Genomic DNA, 21967 nt, shown 5'->3' with positions numbered 1-21967 from the left:
GAAAACCAACGGAATCCTTGAGATTTCCAACCTAACTTCAGAAGACAGTGCATTGTATTACTGTGCTGTGAGAGATACACAGTGCTTCAGCCTCTCAATACCTTCTTCAAAAACACTTATCACATATCTACAGAGGAACTGTGTTTACTAGCGTGGTGATGTTTTGCTGCCGACAGGAACATCACCAGTCTTCTTCCTATCTGACTCGAGTAAATTTGTAAAGTTTTACTTTTCCAAATTGTTCCTGCAAGTATAAAGTTAAAATCTTAAAGTAAAATGGCTATTTAGTTAAATTTTTTATATTTGTCTAGCTGATTATATTTTTGCCTAGTATATAATTGTAAATCAAGCATGCCCCCACTTTTTGGTTATTTCATGGTAGCTGCTGGGTACTATTAAAAAAGGCAATTGTAATTTAAATATTAATACCCACAAATGCTAACAGATGAAACAACACCATCTTTTTTTGGACTGAACACGGCTCCACACTCCAGCTCTTACAGGTCAGTTTTAGTTGTTGCACTTTCAGCTTTCACTGGAAAATTTTTGTCGGCCATCGGCCCTAGGAGCAATTAAAATTCTTCAAAACACCTTGAGGTAAAGTTACAAGCTGCTGTGTGGGTTCCATGCAGTGGAAAAGCACCATAATTGGTGCAGTGAACATTTATCTTGCCTTTTTCACATTACTTAATATTTGTTAACTAAAATTTAAATTGTCTTTTTAAACAACAGGAGAATTTTTATTTTAATTATATGTTACACTAAAAATGACTGAAAACCTACACCTACACGTATAGGACACCACTGTCATATCAGTCAAACATTCCATCTATCAGTTTTTATTAGTCAACACTGTATTACATAGAAGGAATCTGACTGGATTTACTGGAACATTCATGTCCATTTTATCAGCTCCATTGACCATACAGGAACATTTATAGCTCTACAAATTCAGACTGTGGTCCGGTTGTTACTATTCCTACATGAGTAGTCCTCTTCAGGACCCCCATAGGACCACCACAGAGGAGGTAATATTTGGGTGGTGGATCATTTTAAGCAACACTGTGACCATTGTGCTTGTGAGTGGCTCAGACACATTAGTGCTACTAGTGATGTAAAACACCTCGGTGTCATGGCTGAACTTAGAATATTCCTTTGACCAAAAATAAATCAGTAAACACCATTCTGTGACCAGTGATGAAGGTCTAGAGGATGACTAATAAGCTGTCCAGAAACGGACAGTAACTGAGGAGCTGCTGTCACTGACTTGTACACAATTTGGACCAGTAAGACAGGTGTGTCTAATAGAGTGGGCACAGTGTTTATTAACTCCTGCAGCACTGCTTTGCCTCATCCACATGCACTACATCAGAGTCACTGCAGTTCTAAGAATGATAAATAATACCACAAATAATACAGTCCAGAGCCACTGAAGACATGAACTACAGTCTGTAATTGTAGAACTACAAATTGCACCTATATGGTCTGTGGAGCTTATAAAACGGACAATGAGTGCAGAAATAAGGTCATTTAAATGATTTGGCTGACTGTTTATCTTACAGAGCAATATCAGCCTTTATGTGGAACCGCTTTGCCAGAAAATAAAACAGAAAGAAAATCACTGAAGAGATAAATGATAATTTACTTGTGCTTTGAGCCAATAGGGGGAGTTATGTCTCAGGAGGTTTTGATGATGTGTTAAGACTTTTAGAACCATTGTGCTTCTAGCTGCATTCTGAAAGCACTCTCATGCTGAACAGAAGGATGTTTGAGGTGGCTTATGGTCTCTGCATTCTCCTCAGCCTATTATCCAGTAATATATTAAAATTAAATGCAAATATGTTTATAATATATTTGTATATATTGTTTCTTTACATATGGTCTCATATACAATATATTTTTTTTATTAACAGGTCTTTCATACTGTGTTCAGATTGAGCAGCCACCAAATTTGATAGTAAAACCAGCCGAAGATGTGAAGATTCCCTGCAGCCATGATGACAGTAATCTAGATGTCATGCTATGGTATCAACAAGGCAGAGACAGCACATCTCCGGCACTGATCGGTTACAGCTACGCCTCAGCTAATCCAAACTATGAGCCAGAATTTGCAAAGCACTTCAAACTCGGGAGGACTAACACGGTAACTGGAAATCTGACTGTTTCTAACCTCAGCAGATCAGACTCTGCTGTGTATTATTGTGCTGTCAGGAGACACAGTGCTGCTGTGTTGTCAGTTACCTGACCTAAAACCCAAACACAGGAAATTCACACCAAAACAAGCAACATTTCTGTAGTACAGTTTCATGCAATATTTAAAACCAAGCTGTCTCTTCACTGTATTTTATTAAGAACAATTCACCAAACATATTGCCTTAGGAATGAGAAAGAAACTTTATTCAGCAGATTATCTCAACAGTAGGAGAGCTGCAAACACGGTTCACTCTCACATTATCAATGACATTTTTGCACTTCTGTCGTACGTGAAGTTTGTGAATTCTGTTTTTTTTTCATCAACGTGATCATTCACGATCCCCGTTAGGTCACTATATATCCCATAGACAGGAGTCTTTCACTGACCATGCAGTGACCATCCATTATTCTCATGGTCTCTGGGACCCCTGCAGAGTACAAGGTTGTGATCAAGTGATCAAGTCATAAATTCCACAGAGAAGCAAACAACTGTATCTCCTGAAGCATTCATATAATTCAAAACACAATAAGTCATAACCAAATTACCATTAATTTTTAGTAGAGGGGAAAAACCCTGATATAAAAAAATACAGTATTAGCAATGTTTCATTCCCTAAGGATCAAGTGACTTCGCTATTTTGTAGCTAATAAAAAAAATTGTAAGCGTTACTGGGTAACCAACACTTTAAGATGTGCATTGATACATTTATTTGGCTGTGAGTTATGAAATGAGTTGGGACACTGGCTTTATTTGCTTCATAATAATACTGAACATATGTACTAATGTGCTGCTGTGAGAAAATGACCAGTCATCACAGAAACACCTTACTTCTAATTGGACTGATGACGATGAAGCAAAGGGGGAGTGAGTTATTGAGTCTGCTGTAGTTACATTTGAAAGCACTGGATGGTAACAAAACACACCATATGGATGATGAAGTGACATTAACTGAATCTCACTTCTACTGAAGACGACATTAGTGAATCAATATTTCCAAGCCAATAATAACATGGCAAAAGCCCTCATATTCACACTGTGGGTCATTTCTCTAAAAGGTAGGATCATTTTCTGAACATTTATTCAAACTTCTACACAGAAATGTTTCTTTAACTTTGGTTTGGTTTGTATCCTTTTGTGCCCTTTAGGCTCCACTGAGGGAGTGCTCATCACACAGTGGCCTGAATACACCTTCAGTCACCAAGGATCCTCAGTGGACATGCACTGTTTTCAAAATGACACAGATTATGACTACCTGTACTGGTACAAACAGCTCCAAGGCAAAGAACCAGTGCTCATAGCAAGATATGTAGCTGAACCTGCCACTTTTGAAAAGGGTTTTGAAAATGGTTTTAAGGTCAGGGCCACAAAGGATAAGAAGGAATGGTCCCTGACCGTGGATGTTAAAGAGGACAGTGATGCTGTGTATTTATGTGCAGCTAGTTTACACAGTGAATGAGTTTTAATAAACACCAGAACAAAAACACGCTGGAAGACAGCCAATCCTCACACCTGACCAGACCATGATAATGCAGCTGTAGTGTAATTCAGTAATGCTGACAGTTAAACAAATATTATAATCAAGTGCAGACTGACTACATTTGCTTATTATTTCAATAACAAGACATGCAATGACTTTATTATAGGTGTTTTTGAAATTCTAAACAGTCATTGCACCATTTCCCCTCCTTCCTGGCAGCATTTAAATTAAAACAGCATACAAATTTATTCTTTTTATGTACGGTGACCTTGGGAGTCCTGAAAGGCACCAATAAATAAAATGTATTATTATTATTATTATTACTATTATTATGATTAATAATAAAAGACTTCATATATATGTAAGACCAATTTAGATGAAACAAAAATATTTGGAATGTAGCCCATACCTGCTTCACATTGGCAAAATATGACAAACATAAATACATTTATAAATGATGTTCATGTACTCTCATGTGCACTGTCAGAAAACACTGTGTCACTGTGGTGGTACCCTGAAGTGTACATATTCAGTACCTTCAGTTAGAGAAAATAATTGTGCCATATTCAATAATTTTTAAGTTGATTTCAAGTCTTCAACAAATCTTCTAACACACATTCAGATATTGATGTTATAACTAACAATGGTAAATGAGAACAATGAGACCACAGTGTTGCGGTACTCTACATTTAGCAGCTAGCAGAACAGGTCCCAAAATATCAGTGATCAAATGAATTAAGCATTTTTTATTTACTCTCTCATATTTACAGTAATCATTTTAATCAAAAACACATCCAAGCACATAGTGTAATAAAGGCCCAGGAACTCTACTTAGCTCTAGTTTCCTCCCACAGTCCAAAATCTTTTGGTAGGTGGATTACCTGTGTGTAACTCTCCACAGGTATGACTGGGCGAGGAAAGGCTATGGGGTGTTTCCTGCCCTGGGCTCAATGATTCCAGGGAACCTCTAGACCCATGACTACACTGATCAGGAATACAATAGAATAATAAATAAAAGAATAAATAAAAAATAAATAAATGAACCATTGGACAAACTAAGGAATGAAGAAATGAGTGATCTCTAGCTTAAAATGACACTCCTGTTTGATAGAAAACTGGTGACATCCCACTTGGAGGCTGTGTAAACCTTGCTGCAACTGCTTTATTTACAGCCAGCATCCGAGCTCTCTCAGTGTGACTCTTGGTTTCTGAGCTGCTCTGAGCAGAGGACAATGCTCTGCATTACAAACATGTGTGTTGCCTATGGACTGTGTGTTTTTAGTGCTTTGATTTTAGGTATGACTTAAAATGCAATAAGAAATACTTCCTGCATGGTTTCTGCTTTAATACTGGATTTCTCACAGCTGTTTTTTCTTCAACAGGAGCAAACTCTGTGACCGTTAAACAGGTCTCATTGCTTTTTGCCCATATAACAGACAGCATTAAGATTGAATGTAGCCATGATGACAGTAGCTATAGTTATGTGTTTTGGTATCAGCAAAAAAGTGGCAGTACAACTATGGCTCTGATCGGTTTCACTATTGGAACAGGGAAACCAAGCAATGAAGAAGAATTTAATGAACGATTCAAACTGAACAGAAATCAAACTACAGAAGGAGATCTGACCATCTCTGAGCTCCTCCAGTCGGATTCTGCTGTTTATTACTGTGCTGCTAGGCAGCACAGTGCTGCATGTTCTTATAACTGTCGTTCTAAAACACCAAACACAAGAGCACACACAATCTGCTTCAAAATGTGCCTTTATTCTGCATTTGTGAGTGTTATCTGATTACTGACACCATGTTTGTGGCTTGATGTTGCTTTATTCACTTTTTTTTTTTAACTGATTACTGACACCATGTTTGTTGACACCCCTTACAATGTGTTAATGCATGAAGCCAATCAATCAATATATTTCTAGGCCAATTTAACTGGAATTCAGTACAGGTTCAAACTGCATTCACTCAATACATGCCTTAAGTGGCTCCTGAAGTTATTTTTTAGCATAAAAAAGGTAAAACGTAAACATCAACAGACATTTATTTGACATTGTCCAACATACAACGAAATGTGTTTTCAAAAATCTAACCTTTCCATAGCAGTGAACACACACTCACACACACTAGTGCACTAGGAACGGGTAGTATACGCATTTTTCATACCGTCATTCCCTCTCAAAATATTATATATAACATGGTATAAAATAGGGCGGCACGGTGGCGCAGCAGGTAGTGTCGCAGTCACACAGCTCCAGGGGCCTGGAGGTTGTGGGTTCGATTCCAGCTCTGGGTGACTGTCTGTGAGGAGTTGGTGTGTTCTCCCCGTGTCCGCGTGGGTTTCCTCCGGGTGCTCCGGTTTCCTCCCACAGTCCAAAAACACACGTTGCAGGTGGATTGGCGACTCGAAAGTGTCCGTAGGTGTGAGTGAATGTGTCTGTGTTGCCCTGTGAAGGACTGGCGTCCCCTCCAGGGTATATTTCCGCCTTGCGCGCGATGATTTCAGGTAGGCTCTGGACCCCCCGCGACCCTAAATTGGATAAGCGGTTACAGATAATGGATGGATGGTATAAAATATTACCAAAGTAGGGGATGTGTTATTGTTCAATCAATCACTCTGTCCATCCCTATTACAGACAAACACCCGTATACTCTCTCTCTCACAATCACACACACACACACACACACACAAACACACACATTCTGAGCTGATGGATACTCACATCAGTCACAACCGTATGGAGAGAGATTAGACTCAAAATACTTTACAAATGCGTAAATGTTAATCCACAAATAAAACACAAGTCACAGATATGTTTCACTGTTCACAAATGAACACAACCCACTCTGTGTCTCACAGTCTGCAATTTGTACAAATACAGTTACATTCATAAATACATGTGTTTGGTTTTCATAGATATATCACAATTTGATGCAAAAATAAATACATTTGTTTAAATTTACATTGCAAATATTTGTAAAGTCGAAGTCTTTAATTTAAAATTTATTTGTAAAATGTAGAATCTGCGTTTGTGGATCAAGTCACTCAGGTGTTTTCCATGACGTGCATTTGTTCATTTCCTCTCGCGGGTTTTATTACCAGCACTTATTACCAGAATCAATGTCTAATGCTAAAAAATCACTAATCTGGCTAAAGTTAGCAGCCACAACCCTTGGCTCACTTACCAGTAAACCCCTACCCCTAGTGCACACAGTCCAAGTGTCGGCAGCCACCCAGCACCTGGAAAACAGTTGAGGGGTGAGGCAGCTTGCACAAGGGCCCCTCAACCAAGAATTGTGGGAGAAGACCTGACAATATTCCAGTCCCAAGCTCACTTCTAGAACATTTGGGTCACATGTACTTCAGGATTTGTTCCATATTCCAAAAGATTAAAATATGTAAACAAATAAAATTATAATAATTAATCAGGTTAATCAGATGGGTCGAGACTTATCACTGTTCAGATCGCTACAAAGACATTACAAAAATGAATTAATACATGAATGAATTAATGAGGTCTACTTTAAAATGATTAACACCTCTCATTCCTGTCTTACAGATGAGATCTGTGTGCACTTGTTTCCTCCCACTCTGAGGCTGTGCAAACCTTGCTGCTACACCGAGGATTGTTTTTCTCTCTCTCTCTCTCTCTCTGACTCTAGATCTCTGAGCTGCTCTGAACAGAGGACAATGCTCTGTATTACAAACATGTGCATTGCCTATGGACTGTGTGTGTTTAGTGCTTTGATTTTAGGTATGACCTTTTTACAAAAGCAAAACAATGCTTTCTGGGTGGTTTCTGTTTTAATGCTGGATTTCTCACAGATGTTTTTCTTCAACAGGAGGAAACTCTGTGACCGTTAAACAGGTCTCATTGCTTTTTGCCAATGAAACAGACACCATAAAGATTGAATGTAGCCATGATGACAATACCTACATTACTATGTTTTGGTATCAGCAAAAAAGTGACAGTACAGCTATGGCTCTGATCGGTTTCACTGTTGGAAAAGGGAATCCAAGCAATGAAGATGAATTTAATGAACGATTCAAACTGAACAGAAATCAAATTACAGAAGGAGATCTGACCATCTCTGAGCTCCTCCAGTCGGATTCTGCTGTTTATTACTGTGCTGCTAGTAAGCACAATGTTGCATGTTCTTATAACTGTCGTACTAAAACCCCAAACCCAAGAGCACACACAATCTGTTTCAAAATGTGGCTTTATTCTGCATTTGTGTGTGTTATCTCTGACACCATGTTTGTGGCTTGATGTTAGACGTTGTTTCATACTCTATAATACAGTTTGTTAACACCCCTTCCAATTTGTTCATTCCTTGTCAAACTGATTCAATATAGTAGAAGACAGCAGTCACAGTGCATGCATGAAGGCAATCAGTCAATAAATCTCATGGACAAATTTATGGTTCAGTGTGTCCAATGCATTCACTCAACACAAAACTTAGTTTCAAGCAGGGCTTATAAATGTATATTCGCCATATTTTATTCCTGTAGTGTCAAGTCGCGCCTGATATTTTTAAGAACTAATAAGAATTTAGCAAGATTTATTAGGTCATGTGCTTTGAGATTTGTTCTGATTCTTAAACAGCTGTAGACACCACTAATAAAAGGTTACAGTCTTTAGCCTGCTCCTTTGATTTTATGTTATTCTTTAATTTGCTTTTCTTTAAAATGTTTCTATGTTGTTTGTACATGTTCTCTTGCATTGATTTTATGTACGGTGACCTTAAGAGTCCTGAAAGGCACCTATAAATAAAATGTATTATTATTATTATTACTGTGGTGGAGAAAATAAGTACAAGTGTTAAGAATTGAAATCTAACAGAGCATTTGCAATCAGAAAGTAGTTTATTAACCTTAAGGTGGTCAACACACAATAGCACAGAGCACTATGTGAATGTGGACAAAGAAGATGTTTTCATAAGAGAGTTTATAAAGGTAGTTTATACGTCATAAGCATAAGATAATCACTCTAAGTTTCTGCAAGCTTATTTTCCTTAGAGAGATCTCAGTCTGATAAATAAGATGTAGGACAAAATGTTTTGTTTCTGATAAAGCACTGACCTCGAAACTGACCTGACACACACTTTTTCTGAGTTGCGTTGATGGTTAGAAATGAATATACAGACAAAACAAGCAGAGAGGGTCTTTCAACAGAGACATATAAAAATTTCCATTACAATTACTATTATTATTAATAATAATAAAAGACTCCATATATATGTAAGACCAATTTAGATTAAACAAAAATAATTGGAATGTAGCCCATACCTGCTTCACATTGGCAAAATATGACAAATATAAATAGATTTATTAATGCCCCAATCAGGGAATTGTCCATAGATGTTCATGTGCACTGTCAGAAAATACCGTGTCACTGTGGTGGTACCCTGAAGGGTACATATTCAGTTAGAGAAAATAATTGTGCCATATTCGATAATAATTATAGATTTTTAAGTTGATTTCAAGTATTCAACAAATCTTCTAACACACATTCAGATATTGATGTTATAACTAACAATGGTAAATGAGAACACTGAGACCACAGTGTTGTGGTACTCTACATTTAACAACTAGCAGAACAGGTCCCAAAATATCAGTGATCAAATGAATTAAGCATTTTTTATTTACTCTCTCATATTTACAGTAATCATATTAATCAAAAACACATCCAAGCACATAGTGTAATAAAGGCCCAGGAACTCTACTTAGCTCTAGTTTCCTCCCACAGTCCAAAATCTTTTGGTAGGTGGATTACCTGTGTGTAACTCTCCACAGGTATGACTGGGTGAGGACAGGCTATGGGGTGTTTCCTGCCCTGGGCTCAATGATTCCAGGTAACCTCTAGACCCATGACTACACTGATCAGGAATAAAATAGATGAATAAATGAATGAATTATCTAATTAATTTTATAATCAATGAATTAATTAATTGATGGGTGGATGGACGGACAAACGACAGAATGAATAAATGAGTGATCTCTAGTTTAAAATGACTAATCTCACTCCTGTTTGATAGAAAACTGGTGACATCCCACTTGGAGGCTGTGTAAACCTTGCTGCAACTGCTTTATTTACAGCCAGCATCCGCGCTCTCTCAGTGTGACTCTTGGTTTCTGAGCTGCTCTGCGCAGAGGACAATGCTCTGCATTACAAACATGTGTGTTGCCTATGGACTGTGTGTGTTTAGTGCTTTTATTTTAGGTATAACTTAAAATGCAATAAGAAATACTTCCTGCATGGTTTCTGTTTTAATACTGGATTTCTCACAGCTGTTTTTTCTTCAACAGGAGCAAACTCTGTGACCGTTAAACAGGTCTCATTGCTTTTTGCCCATATAACAGACAGCATTAAGATTGAATGTAGCCATGATGATGGTACCTATACTTATGTGTATTGGTATCAGCAAAAAAGTGACAGTACAGCTATGGCTCTGATCGGTTTCACTATTGGAACAGGGAAACCAAGCAATGAAGAAGAATTTAATGAACGATTCAAACTGAAAAGAAATCAAACTACAGAAGGAGATCTGACCATCTCTGAGCTCCTCCAGTCGGAATCTGCTGTTTATTACTGTGCTGTGAGTAAGCACAGTGCTGCATGTTCTTATAACTGTCGTACTAAAACCCCAAACACAAGAGCACACACAATCTGCTTCAAAATGTGGCTTTATTCTGCATTTGTGTGTGTTATCTCTGACACCATGTTTGTGGTTTGATGTTAGACGTTGTTTCATACTCTATAATACAGTTTGTTAACACCCCTTCCAATTTGTTCATTCCTTGTCAAGCTGATTCAATATAGTAGAAGACAGCAGTCACAGTGCATGCATGAAGACAATCAGTCAATAAAACTCATGGACAAGTTTATGGTTCAGTGTGTCCAATGCATTCACTCAACACAAAACTTAGTTTCAAGCAGGGCTTATAAATGTATATTCGCCATATTTTATTCTTGTAGTGTCAAGTCGCGCCTGATATTTTTAAGAACTAATAAGAATTTAGCAAGATTTATTAGGTCATGTGCTTTGAGATTTGTTCTGATTCTTAAACAGCTGTAGACACCACTAATAAAAGGCTACAGTCTTTAGCCTGCTCCTTTGATTTTATGTTATTCTTTAATTTCCTTTTCTTTAAAAATGTTTCTATGTTGTTTGTACATGTTTTCTTGCATTGATTTTATGTACGGTGACCTTGAGAGTCCTGAAAGGCACCTATAAATAAAATGTATTATTATTATTATTACTGTGGTGGAGAAAATAAGTACAAGTGTTAAGAATTGAAATCTAACAGAGCATTTGCAATCAGAAAGTAGTTTATTAACCTTAAGGTAGTCAACACACAATAGCACAGAGCACTATGTGAATGTGGACAAAGAAGATGTTTTCATAAGAGAGTTTATAAAGGTAGTTTATACGTCATAAGCATAAGATAATCACTCTAAGTTTCTGCAATCTTATTTTCCTTAGAGAGATCTCAGTCTGATAAATAAGATGTAGGACAAAATGTTTTGTTTCTGATAAAGCACTGACATCGAAACTGACCTGACACACACTTTTTCTGAGTTGCGTTGATGGTTAGAAATCAATATACAGACAAAACAAGCAGAGAGGGTTTTTCAACAGAGACATATAAAAATTTCCATTACAATTACTATTATTATTAATAATAATAAAAGACTCCATATATATGTGAGACCAATTTAGATTAAACAAAAATAATTGGAATGTAGCCCATACCTGCTTCACATTGGCAAAATATGACAAATATAAATAGATTTATTAATGCCCCAATCAGGGAATTGTCCATAGATGTTCATGTGCACTGTCAGAAAACACTGTGTCACTGTGGTGGTACCCTGAAGGGTACATATTCAGTACCTTCAGTTAGAGAAAATAATTGTGCCATATTCGATAATAATTATAGATTTTTAAGTTGATTTCAAGTATTCAACAAATCTTCTAACACACATTCAGATATTGATGTTATAACTAACAATGGTAAATGAGAACAATGAGACCACAGTGTTGTGGTACTCTACATTTAACAACTAGCAGAACAGGTCCCAAAATATCAGTGACCAAATGAATAAAAAAATTTTATTTACTCTCTCATATTTACAGTAATCATTTTAAGCAAAAACACATCCAAGCACATAGTGTAATAAAGGCACAGGAACTCTACTTAGCTCTAGTTTCCTCCCACAGTCCAAAATCTTTTGGTAGGTGGATTACCTGTGTGTAACTCTCCACAGGTATGACTGGGTGAGGACAGGCTATGGGGTGTTTCCTGCGCTGGGCTCAATGATTCCAGGTAACCTCTAGACCCATGACTACACTGATCAGGAATAAAATAGATAAATGGATTAACTAATTGATTATTAATAAATTAATTAATTCATTGATGGGTGGATGGACTGACAAAAGACAGAATGAATAAATTAATGAACCACTGGACAAACTAAGGAATGAATAAATGAGTGATCTATAATTTAAAATGACTAATCTCACTCCTGTTTGATAGAAAACTGGTGACATCCCACTTGGAGGCTGTGTAAACCTTGCTGCAACTGCTTTATTTACAGCCAGCCTCCGAGCTCTCTCAGTGTGACTCTTGGTTTCTGAGCTGCTCTGAGCAGAGGACAATGATCTGCATTACAAACATGTGTGTTGCCTATGGACTGTGTGTGTTTAGTGCTTTGATTTTAGGTATGACTTAAAATGCAATAAGAAATACTTCCTGCATGGCTTTTGCTTTAATACTGGATTTCTCACAGCTGTTTTTTCTTCAACAGGAGCAAACTCTGTGACCGTTAAACAGGTCTCATTGCTTTTTGCCCATATAACAGACAGCATTAAGATTGAATGTAGCCATGATGACAGTAGCTATATGTATGTGTATTGGTATCAGCAAAAAAGTGACAGTACAACTATGGCTCTGATCGGTTACACTGTTGGAACAGGGAAACCAAGCAATGAAGAAGAATTTAATGAACGATTCAAACTGAAAAGAAATCAAACTACAGAAGGAGATCTGACCATCTCTGAGCTCCTCCAGTCGGATTCTGCTGTTTATTACTGTGCTGCGAGTAAGCACAGTGTTGCATGTTCTTATAACTGTCGTACTAAAACCCCAAACACAAGAGCACACACAATCTGCTTCAAAATGTGGCTTTATTCTGCATTTGTGAGTGTTATCTCTGACACCATGTTTGTGGTTTGATGTTAGACGTTGTTTCATACTCTATAATACAGTTTGTTAACACCCCTTCCAATTTGTTCATTCCTTGTCAAGCTGATTCAATATAGTAGAAGACAGCAGTCACAGTGCATGCATGAAGACAATCAGTCAATAAAACTCATGGACAAGTTTATGGTTCAGTGTGTCCAATGCATTCACTCAACACAAAACTTAGTTTCAAGCAGGGCTTATAAAGGTATATTCGCCATATTTTATTCCTGTAGTGTCAAGTCGCGCCTGATATTTTTAAGAACTAATAAGAATTTAGCAAGATTAATTAGGTCATGTGCTTTGAGATTTGTTCTGATTCTTAAACAGCTGTAGACACCACTAATAAAAGGCTACAGTCTTTAGCCTGCTCCTTTGATTTTATGTTATTCTTTAATTTCCTTTTCTTTAAAAATGTTTCTATGTTGTTTGTACATGTTTTCTTGCATTGATTTTATTCTTTTTATGTACGGTGACCTTGAGAGTCCTGAAAGGCACCTATAAATAAAATGTATTATTATTATTATTACTGTGGTGGAGAAAATAAGTACAAGTGTTAAGAATTGAAATCTAACAGAGCATTTGCAATCAGAAAGTAGTTTATTAACCTTAAGGTGGTCAACACACAATAGCACAGAGCACTATGTGAATGTGGACAAAGAAGATGTTTTCACAGAGAGTTTATAAAGGTAGTTTATACGTCATAAGCATAAGATAATCACTCTAAGTTTCTGCAAGCTTATTTTCCTTAGAGAGATCTCAGTCTGATAAATAAGATGTAGGACAAAATGTTTTGTTTCTGATAAAGCACTGACCTCGAAACTGACCTGACACACACTTTTTCTGAGTTGCGTTGATGGTTAGAAATGAATATACAGACAAAACAAGCAGAGAGGGTCTTTCAACAGAGACATATAAAAATTTCCATTACAATTACTATTATTATTAATAATAATAAAAGACTCCATATATATGTGAGACCAATTTAGATTAAACAAAAATAATTGGAATGTAGCCCATACCTGCTTCACATTGGCAAAATATGACAAATATAAATAGATTTATAAATGCCCCAATCAGGGAATTGTCCATAGATGTTCATGTGCTCTGTCAGAAAATACCGTGTCACTGTGGTGGTACCCTGAAGGGTACATATTCAGTTAGAGAAAATAATTGTGCCATATTCGATAATAATTATAGTTTTTTAAGTTGATTTCAAGTATTCAACAAATCTTCTAACACACATTCAGATATTGATGTTATAACTAACAATGGTAAATGAGAACAATGAGACCACAGTGTTATGGTACTCTACATTTAACAACAAGCAGAACAGGTCATAAATATCAGTGATCAAATGAATTAAAATTTTTATTTACTCTCTCATATTTACAGTAATCATTTTAATCAAAATCACATCCAAGCACATAGTGTAATAAAGGGCCAGGAACTCTACTTAGCTCTAGTTTCCTCCCACAGTCCAAAATCTTTTGGTAGGTGGATTACCTGTGTGTAACTCTCCACAGGTATGACTGGGTGAGGACAGGCTATGGGGTGTTTCTTGCGCTGGGCTCAATGATTCCAGGGAACCTCTAGACCCATGACTACACTGATCAGGAATAAAATAGACGAATAAATGAATGAATTATCTAATTAATTTATTAATCAATTAATTCATTAATTGTTGGGTGGATGGACGGACAAACAGAATGAATAAATAAACGAACCATTGGACAAACTAAGGAATGAAGAAATGAGTGATCTCTAGTTTAAAATGACTAATCCCACTCCTGTTTGATAGAAAACTGGTGACATCCCACTTGGAGGCTGTGTAAACCTTGCTGCAACTGCTTTATTTACAGCCAGCATCCGAGCTCTCTCAGTGTGACTCTTGGTTTCTGAGCTGCTCTGAGCAGAGGACAATGCTCTGCATTACAAACATGTGTGTTGCCTATGGATTGTGTGTGTTTAGTGCTTTGATTTTAGGTATGACTTAAAATGCAATAAGAAATACTTCCTGCATGGTTTCTGTTTTAATACTGGATTTCTCACAGCTGTTTTTTCTTCAACAGGAGCAAACTCTGTGACCGTTAAACAGGTCTCATTGCTTTTTGCCCATTTAACAGACAGCATTAAGATTGAATGTAGCCATGATGACAGTAGCTATAGGTATGTGTATTGGTATCAGCAAAAAAGTGGCAGTACAACTATGGCTCTGATCGGTTTCACTATTGGAACAGGGAAACCAAGCAATGAAGAAGAATTTAATGAACGATTCAAACTGAACAGAAATCAAACTACAGAAGGAGATCTGACCATCTCTGAGCTCCTCCAGTCGGATTCTGCTGTTTATTACTGTGCTGCGAGTAAGCACAGTGTTGCATGTTCTTATAACTGTCGTACTAAAACCCCAAACCCAAGAGCACACACAGTCTGCTTCAAAATGTGGCTTTATTCTGCATTTGTGAGTGTTATCTGATTAAAAAAAAAAACTGATTACTGACAGCATGTTTGTTGACACCCCTTACAATGTGTTAATGCATGAAGACAATCAATCAATAAACTTCTAGGTCAATTTAACTGGATTTCAGTACAGGTTCAAACTGCATTCACTCAATACATGCCTTAAGTGGCTCCTGAAGTTATTTTTTATCATAAAAACATACAACGAAATGTGTTTTCAAAAATCTACCCTTTCCATAGCAGTGAACACACACTCATACACACTAGTGCACTAGGAATGGGTAGTATACGCATTTTTCATACCATCATTCCATCTCAAAATATTATATATAACATGGTATAAAATATTACCAAAGTAGGGGATGTGTTATTGTTAAATCAATCACTCTGTTCATCCCTATTTCAGACAAACATCCGTACACGCTCTCTCTCTCACACACACACACACATTCTGAACTGATGGATGCTCACATCAGTCACAACCTTATGGAGAGAGATTAGACTCAAAATACTTTACAAATGCGTAAATGTTAATCCACAAATAAAACACAAGTCACAGATATGTTTCAAATGAACACATCACACTCTGTGTCTCACAGTCTGCAATTTGTACAAATACAGTTACATTCACAAATACATGTGTTTGGTTTTAATAGATATATCACAATTTTATGCGAAAATAAATACATTTGTTTAAATTTACATTGCAAATATTTGTAAAGTAGTCGAAGTCTTGAATTTAAACATTTATTTGTAAATTGTTGAATCTGCGTTTGTGGATCAAGTCACTCAGGTGTTTTCCATGACGTGCATTTGTTCATTTCCTCTCGCAGGTTTTATTACCAGCACTTATTACCAGAATCAATGTCTAATGCTAAAAAGATCACTAATCTGGCTAAAGTTAGCAGCCACAACCCTTGGCTCACTTACCAGTAACTCTCAAAAACCTGATTATAACACTGTCACCAACAAAACATATCACTAACAAAGGCAGCAGCACATGAAGAAAGTGCAACATGCCATTACTTACTAGTCCAAGAGGAGCAAGGCTCCGTTGTGTGTCATATCTCTGAGCAAAGTCAGTCCAGTATTAACACTTGCACGGCCATTTGCTTTTTCTCTCTCTTTCTCCTCCTTGCTTCCTCTGACAATTTGTTCTTATTGCTCCCTCTGACATGATATCTGTACGGGGAATACAGAGCTAGATTCTACTTGTAGTGAGCTATCTATGTGCTGTAAAGTGTTACGCAGTTTTCTTTCTTTTCTCTCTCTCTCTCTCTCCTTTTGAAGCTGTTATTTTAAGATAAAATACTACGTAGTGTTCATTTAAATTGTCAGTCTGACAACTCAGTGCAGCTGCTATTCACCTCAGTGTGGTTATTCTTACCGACCTCTGAGCTACTGACACATGCTGATGCTAAAAGCTCAGTGTATCTGAGAGAGAGATTATGCTGGACTACCCAAAAAAAAAAAAAGAAATGTGGAAGCATAGCTGACCAGTTATAAATAAGCTAACAGGTTAAAACACCACAGCACACACCGTGTTCCAACTAACTGAGGCTGATATCACACACAAAGAATAAAGCTCAAAGTTGAGTGAAAAGCCTTCTGACTGTCTTCGTCTATTCAAAGGCTCGCTTTGTCTTCCATTCACCTGAACTGGGCACAATAATTGCAACTACAAGGGGCTACTGTGCTTGTGTTGTTTTACGCTCCCATTTTCAGAGCCTGACATCACCAGTCAGTGAACTCCTACAGTGCCCCCTCCCTGTGGCTCTCTTTGCATGCAAAAGCTAATTTGGCAATGTACTGACTAGACAGACAGAGAAGAGATACTGGACACATTGAACACGCCGTAATATTGAAATGCTATCCTCATTTTGTGTTACTGTCCATATATTTATATATAACAGTATAAAATATTACCGTTAAACCCCCTACCTCTAGTGCATACAGTCCGAGTGTCGGCAGCCACCCAAGCACCTGGAAAACAGTTGAGGGGTGAGGCAGCTTGCACAAGGGCCCCTCAACCAAGAATTGTGGGAGAAGACCTGACAATATTCCAGTCCCAAGCTCGCTCCTGGAACATTTGGGTCACATGTACTTCAGGATTTGTTCCATATTCCAAAAGGCTAAAATACGCAAACAAATAAAACTATAATAATTAATCAGGTTAATCAGATTGGTCGAGACTTATCACTGTTCAGATCGCTACAGAGACATTACAAAAATGAATTAATACATGAATGAATTAATGATGTCTACTTTAAAATGAATAACACCTCTCATTCCTGTCTTACAGATGAGATCTGTGTGCACTTGTTTCCTCCCACTCTGAGGCTGTGCAAACCTTGCTGCTACAACTAGGATTGTTTTTCTCTCTCTCTCTCTCTCTCTGACTCTAGATCTCTGAGCTGCTCTGAACAGAGGACAATGCTCTGTATTACAAACATGTGTGTTGCCTATGGACTGTGTGTGTTTAGTGCTTTGATTTTAGGTAGGAACTTTTTACAAAAGCAAAACAATGCTTTCTGGGTGGTTTCTGTTTTAATGCTGGATTTCTCACAGATGATTTTCTTCAACAGGAGGAAACTCTGTGACAGTTAAACAAGTCTCATTGCTTTTTGCCAATGAAACAGGCACCATTAAGATTGAATGCAGCTATGATGACACTACGTACATTACTATGTTATGGTATCAGCAAAAAAGTGGCAGTACAGCTATGGCTCTGATCGGTTACACTGTTGGAAAAGACAGTCCAAGCAATGAATTAGAATTTAATGAACGATTCAAACTGAACATAAATCAAATTACAGAAAGAGATCTGACCATCTCTGAGCTCCTCCAGTCGGATTCTGTTGTTTATTACTGTGCTGCTAGTAAGTACAGTGTTGCATGTTCTTATAACTGTCGTACTAAAACCCCAAACACAAGCACACAAACAGTCTGCTTCAAAATGTTGCTTTATTCTGCATTTGTGTGTGTTATCTCTGACACCATGTTTGCGGTTTGATGTTAGACATTGTTTCATACTCTATAATACAGTTTGTTAACACCCCTTCCAATTTGTTCATTCCTTGTCAAGCTGATTCAATATAGTAGAAGACAGCAGTCACAGTGCATGCATGAAGGCAATCAGTCAATAAAACCCATGGAGAAGTTTATGGTTCAGTGCGTCCAAGGAATCGGTCCTGATTTCAATACAGATTCACATTCCATTCACTCAACACAAAACTTAGATTCAAGCAGGGCTTATAAATGTATATTCACCATATTTTATTCCTGTAGTGTCAAGTCGCTCCTGAATTTTGTAAGAACTAATAAGAATTTTGCAAGATTTATTAGGTCATGTGCTTTGAGATTTGTTCTGATTCTTAAACAGCTGTAGACACCACTAATAAAAGGCTACAGTCTTTAGCCTGCTCCTTTGATTTTATGTTATTCTTTAATTTGCTTTTCTTTAAAATGTTTCTATGTTGTTTGTACATGTTCTCTTGCATTGATTTTATGTACGGTGACCTTGAGAGTCCTGAAAGGCACCTATAAATAAAATGTATTATTATTATTATTATTATTATTATTATTATTATTACTGTGGTTGAGAAAATAAGTACAAGTGTTAAGAATTGAAATCTAACAGAGCATTTGCAATCAAAAAGTAGTTTATTAAAATTAAGGTGTTCAACACACAATAGCACAGAGCACTATGTGAATGTGGACAAAGAAGATGTTTTCACAGAGAGTTTGTAAAGGTAGTTTATACGTCATAAGCATAAGATAATCACTCTAAGTTTCTGCAATCTTATTTTCCTTAGAGAGATCTCAGTCTGATAAATAAGATGTAGGACAAAATGTTTTGTTTCTGATAAAGCACTGACCTCGAAACTGACCTGACACACACTTTTTCTGAGTTGCGTTGATGGTTAGAAATCAATATACAGACAAAACAAGCAGAGAGGGTCTTTCAACAGAGACATATAAAAATGTCCATTACAATTACTATTATTATTAATAATAATAAAAGACTCCATATATATGTAAGACCAATTTAGATTAAACAAAAATAATTGGAATGTAGCCCATACCTGCTTCATATTGGCAAATTATGACAAATATAAATAGATTTATAAATGCCCCAATCAGGGAATTGTGCATAGATGTTCATGTGCACTGTCAGAAAACACTGTGCCACTGTGGTGGTACCCTGAAGGGTACATATTCAGTACCTTCAGTTAGAGAAAATAATTGTGCCATATTCGATAATAATTATAGATTTTTAAGTTGATTTCAAGTCTTCAACAAATCTTCTAACACACATTCAGATATTGATGTTGTCAGGAGTGAGGGGCGGATTGAGGGAGGCGGACGCATTCGCTAAAACACGGGAATTTAATATAAACAAAACAACGATACTAAAACAGGAAATAAACAAACAAGGAGCCAAACAAGCTAAATAAAACAAAGGAAACTGGACAGGGAAAGCGTGACAGACGGACAAACAGCGAAAACAACGATAAAGGAAAAGAGACGGGGAAAAGCTGAGGAGACAGACGGACAGACAAGAAAACACGACCGACATGAGAAAGGTGAACCAACGCGACTGAACAAAGGTGAAATGAGAAATGTACGACCTCTCCTGTCCCCGTGACTATGGCGGCACCCGCCGCTCCTGTCCCCGTGACTATGGCGGCACCCGCCGCTCCTGTCCCCGTGACTATGGCGGCACCCGCCGCTCCTGTCCCCGTGACTATGGCGGCACCCGCCGCTCCAGTCCCCGTGACTATGGCGGCACCCGCCGCTCCAGTCCCCGTGACTATGGCGGCACCCGCCGCTCCAGTCCCCGTGACTATGGCGGCACCCGCCGCTCCAGTCCCCGTGAATATGGCGGCACCCGCCGCTCCTGTCCCCGTGATGGCGGCACCCGCCGCTCCTGTCCCCGTGACTATGGCGGCACCCGCCTCTCCTGTCCCCGTGACTATGGCGGCACCCGCCTCTCCTGTCCCCGTGACTGCGGCTACGGCCTCTCCTGTCCCCGTGACTGCGGCTACGGCCTCTCCTGTCCCCGTGACTGCGGCTACGGCCTCTCCTGTCCCCGTGACTGCGGCTACGGCCTCTCCTGTCCCCGTGACTGCGGCTACGGCCTCTCCTGTCCATGTCCGTAGGTCGGCCCGAAGGACTTCAGGGCCGATCCCCAGAACTGTGCCCAGGCTGGTTCCTCAGTCTGCCACACAGACATTAGCCAGTCCTGGGCACCGCCCTGTTATTTTGGTTCCCTTGTCTGTCCCTGTCATGGTTCCCGTCTCTGTCTTTGTCTCCAGTTTCTCCGTGTTTGTTTTCTTAGTCGTTGTTTCGTGTCGTAGTTTCTTTTCCTCTCTCGTTCCTTCGTTTACTCTTTAGTCTGTCAGTCCGGTTTACCCTGTTTAGTTTCCCTTGTTTAATTTAGCCTGCCTTGTTTCCCTGTATGTTTTCGTGCTTTGTTTGGTTACCTCCCTTTATTAAAGAACTGTGTTTTAGCGAGTGCGTCCGCCCTCCTTCTATCCGCCCCTCGTTCCTGACAGATGTTATAACTAACAATGGTAAATGAGAACACTGAGACCACAGTGTTGTGGTATTCTACATTTAACAACTAGCAGAACAGGTCCCAAAATATCAGTGATCAAATGAATAAAAAATTTTATTTACTTTCTCATATTTACAGTAATCATTTTAATCAAGAAAACATCCAAGCACATAGTGTAATAAAGGGCCAGGAACTCTACTTAGCTCTAGTTTCCTCCCACAGTCCAAAATCTTTTGGTAGGTGGATTACCTGTGTGTAACTCTCCACAGGTATGACTGGGTAAGGACAGCCTATGGGGTGTTTTTTCTGCCCTGAGCTCAATGATTCCAGGTAACCTCTAGACCCATGACTACACTGATCAGGAATAAAATAGATAAATGGATTAACTAATTGATTATTAATAAATTAATTTATTCATTGATGGGTGGATGGACTGACAAATGACAGAATGAATAAATTAATGAACCACTGGACAAACTAAGGAATGAAGAAATGAGTGATCTCTAGTTTAAAATGACTAATCTCACTCCTGTTTGATAGAAAACTGGTGACATCCCACTTGGAGGCTGTGTAAACCTTGCTGCAACTGCTTTATTTACAGCCAGCCTCCGAGCTCTCTCAGTGTGACTCTTGGTTTCTGAGCTGCTCTGAGCAGAGGACAATGCTCTGCATTACAAACATGTGTGTTGCCTATGGACTGTGTGTGTTTAGTGCTTTGATTTTAGGTATGACTTAAAATGCAATAAGAAATACTTTCTGCATGGTTTCTGCTTTAATACTGGATTTCTCACAGCTGTTTTTTCTTCAACAGGAGCAAACTCTGTGACCGTTAAACAGGTCTCATTGCTTTTTGCCCATATAACAGACAGCATTAAGATTGAATGTAGCCATGATGACAGTAGCTATAGGTATGTGTATTGGTATCAGCAAAAAAGTGGCAGTACAACTATGGCTCTGATCGGTTACACTGTTGGAACAGGGAACCCAAGCAATGAAAAAGATTTTAATGAACGATTCAAACTGAACAGAA

At 38.1% G+C, this 21967-nt stretch overlaps 1 protein-coding gene across 1 annotated transcript in view; it reads left to right on the top strand.

Annotated features, from left to right (window-relative positions):
• The first annotated feature begins 3203 nt into the window (after window positions 1-3203).
• LOC136678091 (M1-specific T cell receptor beta chain) overlaps window positions 3204-21967 on the top strand; it is a 107587-nt gene continuing 88823 nt past the window's right edge. Inside the window, exons 1-2 of the mRNA XM_066655969.1 lie at window positions 3204-3249; window positions 3340-3642. Of these exons, the coding sequence (XP_066512066.1) occupies window positions 3204-3249; window positions 3340-3642 (349 nt within the window). The remainder of the gene's footprint in view (window positions 3250-3339; window positions 3643-21967) is intronic.

This window comes from Hoplias malabaricus, chromosome 1 (genome assembly GCF_029633855.1).
Source record: "Hoplias malabaricus isolate fHopMal1 chromosome 1, fHopMal1.hap1, whole genome shotgun sequence".
NCBI classification, from domain to species: domain Eukaryota; kingdom Metazoa; phylum Chordata; class Actinopteri; order Characiformes; family Erythrinidae; genus Hoplias; species Hoplias malabaricus.
This window is presented reverse-complemented; position numbering and strand designations above follow the sequence as displayed.